Source organism: Cheilinus undulatus, linkage group 8 (genome assembly GCF_018320785.1).
Source record: "Cheilinus undulatus linkage group 8, ASM1832078v1, whole genome shotgun sequence".
Taxonomy (NCBI): domain Eukaryota; kingdom Metazoa; phylum Chordata; class Actinopteri; order Labriformes; family Labridae; genus Cheilinus; species Cheilinus undulatus.
Window position 1 is genome coordinate 48740854 of NC_054872.1, and position 8530 is coordinate 48749383.

General features: G+C 43.0%; 1 protein-coding gene across 1 annotated transcript in view; it reads left to right on the plus strand.

Annotated features, from left to right (window-relative positions):
* The window catches only part of tlr18 (toll-like receptor 18), a 35819-nt gene extending 27289 nt beyond the window's left edge, over positions 1-8530 (plus strand). Inside the window, exons 3-4 of the mRNA XM_041793130.1 lie at positions 1525-2707; positions 5912-8530. Of these exons, the coding sequence (XP_041649064.1) occupies positions 1525-2707; positions 5912-6355 (1627 nt within the window). The 3' untranslated portion in view covers positions 6356-8530. The remainder of the gene's footprint in view (positions 1-1524; positions 2708-5911) is intronic.

The following is an 8530-nucleotide window of genomic DNA, read 5'->3' on the forward strand; positions in this document are numbered from 1 at the left end:
CCGCTCAGCGCACTTTCTGAATGAATTTATCAATGAAAAGACATTAAGACGAGTGAGACTGAGTCATCTGTGATCAGACTATAAACCTGTAAGTTAATTCGCCCATTGCCATAGTCCCTATAGTCTTACTAATTGGTTCGTTACCTTTAGTTGTTGGTGCAAGCTATTTTTAGATTGGCGCTGCTGAGATAGGAGCTGCTCTGCCAACACGAGGGAGTCTTATGGTATTCTGGCTTTCCCTCATCAAACTCATCATGTAATGTAACTCTGGTTTCGTTGCCTCAACACCCCAAACTCCTCCCCACTGTGTGTTCCCCCAACACCCCCCACTGTTCTCTTTCTATGGAGCCTATCCTCTCACAGACATGGGGAAACGACAGGGCTAGAAAGGTGCCGACTTTACTGCGTGTGTAAATACAAAGCAACTAAAGGTGACTCTGCCAGTTTCCTGACAAAGTGTTAAACCTGGAGCCCATGACTGAATCAAAGGGTCCTTTTGTCTTTTAAATTGTGATGTCCAGACCGCCTGGAAACAAAGCCCTGTGCTGGTGTGGATTCTGCCCAGACAGAGGGGTGTGAAGCATACCTTGGGGAGGGGGCGTTGCTCAAGGATAAAGGTGCTAGTCTCCCCATGCTGAGGGCTTTCTTCTGTCTCTGGCTCTTTGGTCTTGCACGCTCTCTCTCTCCCTCTCTCTCCCTCTCTGTCTTTTGCTGCATACTGACCGCTGTATGTGTTGACTGACCTCGCAAGAATAAACCTTTTTGTCTGCCGACAGATGTCTAATATTTCATTTCTCAACGTCGTAAATGTGCAGGTCAAAATTTGTCCGCAAGAGCATTTTGGAGTTGTTGGATTGTGAGTTTGATGAGGGAAAGCCGAGATACCATAAGACTCAATTGCGTTGGCAGAGCAATTCCTAACTCAGCAGCGCTGATCTAAAAATAGCTTGCACTGTCAACTAAAGGTAATGAACCTATTAGTAAGACTATAGGGATTATGGCAATGGGCACATTTGCCAAAATGTTGAAGTATCCCTTTAAGGTGAGCCTGTAAACAAGACGTATGTCTGATATAGAAGATAGGACCGTCGTACATTGCTGGTCTTAAACCTGGACTCTGTCATTTTTTTTTATGTCAGTTAAGTGACGGTTGATGCCGGTCAGCAGGCTCCTTAGGCTGGCAGCGCTGTACTCCCTGCTCAGAAAATATGACTGTCTCAGGTTGCTATAGTTACTCCTAACAGAGTGACGGCTAACGACTGCTGCGCATTCATTTGGAACAGTGTACTGATTTTTTGACTGCTAGTGAAGTTATTACCAGAGCCAATTAGAAGGGAGTATTCACCAGGACCATGGTATGAAAAAGGTTAAAACACTGGGATGAAACCAGTACACAGTTAAAGGTTGCCACAATACCAGTCGGTTGTCTCATGGATGTTGGGTGAGGATTTGTTTAATTTGTGTGATATCACAGTTTAAATGTTGCATGTGCTAGCATTAAAGATCAACCTCTTTTTCTTGTAGGTACATTAGCAACCCGGATGTGCTGCGGTTCGACTGGCGCTTCACCTGGTTCAACAACATCAAGTACCTGTCCATTCAGGACGTCTACTTTAACTCAGTGCCGTGTGACGCCTGGGTTGAGATGGTGAATGTCCAGTCTCTGAATGTCTTCAGCAATCGACTACAGGATGGTTACCTCTTTAATAAGAGATGCCACTACAAGGGCACCATGCCGAACCTTCGTTCCTTCAACCTGAGCACCAATGAACTGACCAGCTTAACAGATCTGTCATCACTGACCAGGGAGTTCCAGCAGCTGCAGGAGTTGGACGTTAGCAACAACAAACTGGGAGCTGCTGAACAAAGTCAGAACTGTGTTTGGCAGAAAAGCATCACTCGGCTCATCGCTCACCACAACCAGTTTGACAGTGAATCCCTCCACTGTCTGCCCACTACAGTGCACTACTTAGACCTGTCCCACTGTGAACTGGACCAGCTGGACATGACCTATTTTGAAAAAGCAACCAGCTTGAAAGAGCTCAGGCTTAGTGGGAATAAAATCAAGTTCATCCCCTCCAAGTGGGAGAGTCAGTCACTGCAGATGCTTGCTTTGGATGGGAATTCATTTGGTCTCATCAGCAAAGAATCCTTTCAAGACATGCCTCAGCTGTCTAGTCTAAGGGCGGGAAACAATCCGTACCACTGCACATGTGAGCTCCACGCTTTCGTCCAGGACACAAACTCCAAAGGAAAGATCAACCTCACAGACTGGCCCAAGGACTATAAGTGTTACCACCCGGAGGCCTTCCTGAACACATTCATATCCAAATACTTACCAGGTCAACTGGCGTGTGATATCAGACTCGTTATCATCATCTGTGTTGCAACCACCGCTCTGGTGATCTTCATACTGATGCTGATATGCTACATCTTCGACCTACCGTGGTACACCAAAGCAACATTTCAGATAATCAGGGCCAAATACAGAGCTCACAAAGAAAAGGCAGCAGGGGAACCGGAAAGTTTTACATACCACGCTTTCATATCCTACAGCCACTCTGATGCAGACTGGGTGAGGGATCAGCTCTTACCCTGTTTGGAGAGTAACAGGAACCCTTATCGTCTTTGTATTCATGAGAGGGACTTCATGCCAGGAAGGTGGATCATTGATAACATCATCGACAACATTGAAAACAGTCGGAAGGTAATAGACTTGTCCATGCCAGGATTAAGTTTCACTTTGACTTTGTTTACACTTGCACAAATAATTTCCTCTTGCAGAAACATCCACCGTGCTCTTTGAGAGGTAATACTGGTTGTGAAACCTGCCAGCTAGTACAGCAGAGAGCTTTTGAAGAACTTGGTGTTAGTTTAGCCGATGACTCAGGTCCAACGGAAGTTGGAAAAATTCCCAAACCAGGCTTCCACCCTCTCTGACTGGTGGTTTTTCTCTGAAGAGTCTCTCATATGACACATCCTTCCAGGCAGAGTATTGCATCTTAAAACTAAAGACTGACCAAGATGCAATTTTTTGCAACATGTTTATTTGTTAAGTTTATGGAGACATGTGTCAGTCTCCGTTTTCTATCTCCAATTTTCCTCCTCCTTTGGGTTTATCAGGTATAGTTTGTAATGTTTACTGCGTAAATAAAGTATTGCAATGTTAGTTTATTCCAGTATTGTTCAGCTTGGTTCCAGGGTTTAAAAAATGGTTAAATGGTTCTCTGAAATGTCAGTGGAGGATTTGAATAGGGAAATCTATTTACATAGACCATGGGTCTCAAACTCACAGCCCGCTGGCCGCAATTGGCCCACAAGAAGATATTTTGTGGCCCCCCACTTGACATCAAAGTGTAGTGTTAGTGTGGTCCGCGCCTTTTACGCATGCACACTCCAGCATCAGTCACAAAAATCCACCAGTTTCTGCTAGCGGTTAACAACACTGCAGCTTTGAAGCCAGCAAAAGACTCAATTCATATTATATCCATAATATGAATAAGCATTAAGAGATAAGAACAAGAATTCAAAATAGGTGCCTTAATCCACAAATGCATTTGATTAACACACTGCAGCTGAAAAAACATGCTAGTTTGATGTCTTCATAATAAAACTATCTTCTGGTTCTTATGGCTGAGGGCAAAGGCATCAATGAGTTTTGCTTGGTGCAGGGCTCGGGTTCTGTCTGAGTTTAGTACCAGCAGTACCAGGTTGCTGGTCTGAGAGTCTCCACTGCTGTTTCTCAACTCATTCTTTAAACAACGCAGACGTGGGAAACTGCGATCACAGCTCACTGATGTGACAGGAGGGGTCAGAGATATGGATAGGAGATTAAATAAGTCTATGAAGGCATCCAGAGGTTTTTGCCTAGCAAACCAAACTTCTCCTGAGTGGGATTAAAACAGCTGCACTCAGGATGACAAATGTTTTCCCTGCGTAATTGTCCATCAGCCACAAACACAGACATCATATCTTGCTTTGGTGTTTGCTTGCTTTAAGTTCAATCTTTCGACTGATTTAATCCTTCATTATTATAAAATGTAATGCCAAAGAAATATCAAATAATTTTATTTACACAAGATTTAATTTTATGTCAACAAGAAGTGAAATTGTGGTCTTGATCACTTAAGTTTAAACAGACTTTGTTTATAAATCCTGTGGCGTATTTAACTACAGGTCTTATCCAAATAGTAAAAATTCTTCCCACAACAGTAAAAACAATACTTTATAACTGAACATTTAATCAATCTGTGCACAGGCTTTCCTATGACATGAGAGGTTGGCATGTTTAGTCTTGATGTAGCGCTAAAATGCATCCAAAACCCACGGAGATTCCCCAGTTCATCATGTGTGCAGGGATGCCAGAGGGGTTCAGATAGAGTGGACGTGAAGAAGAACGACTGTAGGGCTCATACATGTGTTTAAAGTCAAGGTTTAACTCAGCAGGTGAGGAACTGCAGCTGTATAAACTACTATAACTATATCTATAATAGTGCAATGAATTTCATGATGATGAAATTCATCATCAGTGGATTCTAAAAATGTTAAACTCTGTAAAAATTGTCATATGTTACAAGGACAGCAGATTTTTGCCTGACCAGTTTAGATTACTTGCAGGTAAATTCTCCTTCTAAAGTAGCTAATTAACCCTTTAGTGTGCAAACATGCAGCATTCATTAATTGGTACCTGCATCTAATATTGGATCATTTCTCTTTATAAACATTACAGCAGCCTGTATATCAGTCGTTGGTTGTATTGATATTGCTAAAAATTTCTCCAGCCCACAGGACATCTCGTTGGAGCAAATCCGGCCCCCTACCCAAAATGAGTTTGAGACCCTTGTTATAAATCAAGATATCAAATTATAACCTCCACCAAGGAGGTAATGTGATCAGATGGGTTTGTTAGCAACATAACTCAAAAAGTCATGGACGGATTTTCAGAAAATTTTCAGGAAATGTCAGAAATGGCATAAGGAAGAACTAATTAGATTTTGGGACTGATCTGGATCACCGTCTGGATCCAGGAATTTTTTAACGGATTCTCTACTATTGGGAGATAGGGCTAATGGCGGAGGTCTGCGCTGTTATCACTTTACACCAGGAGATGGTGGACATGAGTAACTTCAATCCCAGCAGCATTTGTGGGTGTGTTTGTATTCAAAGCTTTAGAGTTTATAGAGTTTGAAAGATGCACACTCGTTCAAGGAGATGAGTCAAAGCGTAACAGAGAGAAAGACAGCGAATTATAGTGTGAATACTCACAATGCTGGGAGGAATAGAGGAATATTCACCCTCTGCCATGACTTCCAGTTGTCCGGTGAGCCCATGGGTGAGACTGTCAGTGCATCTGTTGGCACCGGCAGGCAATGCTTCCACCATACCAGTCTACCCGTAGCGAAGCCAATGCTTTGCCTCACCATGTTTCCACCCCACCGGGGAGGGAGTAATTGGCGGATTAGGTTTTGGGAGTGATCCGGATCACTGTCTGGATCTAGGAATGTTTTTAAAAGATTCTTAACTATTGGGAGATAGGGCTAATGGTGGTGGTTTGTGCTCCCTGAGTGCTTATCTAGTTTTGGTTGTTAATATGTTTATCATTCAAGTGTCGTCTTAGTTTAATCCCAAATTTTAAAACATTGATAAATTCTTCTTGTCAAAATGTTTGTTTACAGAAGTAGCATGGCAGCACCTCCTGCTGAAAGTAAGAAGTATTATAGAGACAGGCAAAATGCTTTATGTTCAAATGTGGGCTATATTTCATTTAATATCAAAAATCTAATGCGGGCCAAATAAAAGTTGGCTGCATTTGGCCCCCGAGCCATAGTTTGGACATCCCTGTCTAGGTGAAAGAAAGTCCAAGAGTATGATTTTAATCTGCTTCCTGTTTATTTCATCCTTCTTTCCCCAGGTTATCTTTGTCCTCTCTCGGCATTTTGTCAACAGCGAGTGGTGCAACTATGAGCTGTACTTCGCCCAGCAGAGGGCCATGGGGAAGACCTTTAGTGATGTCATCCTGGTGGTAAAAGAGCCCATCGATCCAAACTCCCTGCCCAGTAAATACTGCAAGCTGAAGAAGATGCTGAGCACCAAGACGTACCTGGAGTGGCCCCAGCAGGCCAACCAGCAGGCGTTCTTCTGGGCGCAGTTAAAGAGTGTTTTAGGTAAGCCCACCATGACCAGAGACGGGACGCACAGCGTGAGGAGCAGAACCTCATCGGAGGGGGGGATATCTGTGATCGGGCCCTTGATGGACGACAGGAGGAGGGAAGGATCTGTACTCAAAACTGAGAACCCTAAAAGGAGCACCTATGATGTTACAAATGAGAGACAAATCCCCGCTGTGGCATTTTGACCAAAAGGTTAAAACTACAGATTGTACGTCAGCTTACATTCCTCCTGAATTGTCTCTGCAGACTCTCAAACCGCAGTAACCTTTTGTGTGCTGGTTATGTCAAACAGGGAGCAAAAGCCAACATCTCATTAAGATGACAGACAACAACACAATCCCTCTCCGCCTGCGGCATTCTGTCATGTTATCCCTGAGTGTCGAGCTGATGCCCTCTGCTCCGCTCTCCCTCTGAGTGTCTCGGGCAGGGTGCCCCGCTGACAGGCGCTGAAAGGCCAAAAAAACCTCAACGGCTCAAATGAGATCTCTCATGTCACTCTCTCTGGATAACACGGGAGGTGCCAGGAAGATGTGGTGACAGGAGCCGCATTGTGAAAGGACAGGGCTCTGTTTCAGTCTTGGCCCTCTTGGGCATGAGATCATGAAGTTCAGACTCTAATCATCCAGGTCTCTATCAAAGGAGACAAGGGCCAAATCATTCCACTTCTTTAGATAAAGATAGAACACAGGCTGTCCATGGGAGATCGACCCAATTTCTGAAAAATCTGGGAAAAAAACAAGAAACTAATATGTAATGTTTCGACATTAGAATAACTTTTAAGTTAATCTGAATGCACAATGACTTTCAAAAGGGAGAATGGCATCCACTTTGCTTTCCCTGCGTACCTTTGGCTGTGGTTATAACTCCACAGCACCAGCTCACGCCCCCCAGCCTTCTGCTCAAAAGAGATTTGAGAAAGTTGGCTAATTACAACTAAACAAAGGCAATCGCTCTGTTTTTAACTGCTGTTTTAATGCTGATATCTACTGAAGCAGGGGTTCACAAACTTTTCGGCCAACCCCCAAAATGATGGCGATGAAGACCAGGGACCCCAACTGTTCCTAAGATTGGCTGCAGCATAGTTGCCACATTTAAGAATCCTCATGTGCAGGACTTTTGAAACATTGCTTTGATGGGGCGTGCAGATGGCCTAGCAGTCTAAGACGTGACCCATGTATGGGCAGCCCGGGTTCAAATCTGGCCTGTGGCCCTTAGCCACATGTCTCTCCCCACTCTTGTCCCATTTCCAACTCTATCCACTGTCCTTCTCTGCCAAATAAAGGCACTAAAAAGCCCCAAAAAATAAATATTAAAAAAGAACATTGCTTTGATTTCAGCATAAAACAAATGACCATGATTTCATTTTTTTCATAAACCAATTTATGCATATATTTCTACAGAAATGTTCAATATACACAATTTAAAACCATTTAAAAATACTCTTCGTGTCTTGGAAGGCATCTCGTGACCCCCACTCAGTGTCTCACAATCCCCCCAGGGGGTCCCAAACCCCACTTTGGGAACCACTGCTATAAGGTACTTGGGAATAATCTTCTGGAGATTTTAATGTGCATTACTCCTTTAAGGAGAAGAGGCGTCATCTCAACTGGAATACATCCTTTTCTTATTACAGTACGGTGCATGCACCATCTGAACCCCTGATTTCATCCAATAAAATTGTCTGTAGCATTTAAGATCCACTTCTGCTGCTTCAAACAGAATTAAACTCTTCCTCCTTTGGTGTCATTTAGAGCAGCACTACATCCACTTTAGACCTGTTGAAGAATTTCAAAGTATTATTTTTTGGTTGTATTTCATTTAGGACATTTCTGACATCATGCTTCTCCTCTCACTCCTGTGTGGATTGTGTGTTTGCACACAGCGCTTTAACACCTCTTTATGCCCTTATATGGGCATAAAAGAGGTGTTAATTTAAGAACACAGGTGCAAACAATTCAGCAGTTAAAGGCTCTGTCCACATGAAGGCGAGTATTTGCTAGAGTGTTTTGCCCTAAGCCCTAAAGTGAGGCCCTAAGCAGACTCTGGTATGAGGCCCCACAGTCACATAATGATCAGATGGTATATTTGACATCAATAGATAATCTGGCATCATTGACTTCTGCATTAATTTGATGTTCACAGATGAGAATGGGGGAAAACATGTACATATGCACATTTTCGATTAAAGTTCAGCAGTTAAGGAGGGCTTAAAATCAAGTTGAAGATACATGTTTTAGCAGAATTGTGCAAAAAAAAATATGATTTTAGTGCACATACTACTTTGTCTTTGTTTGTTTGTTTTTTTCCTGACCTTTTTTTGTACTGTAAGTCAAGTTTATGTTATATTTTTTAAAGTTTTA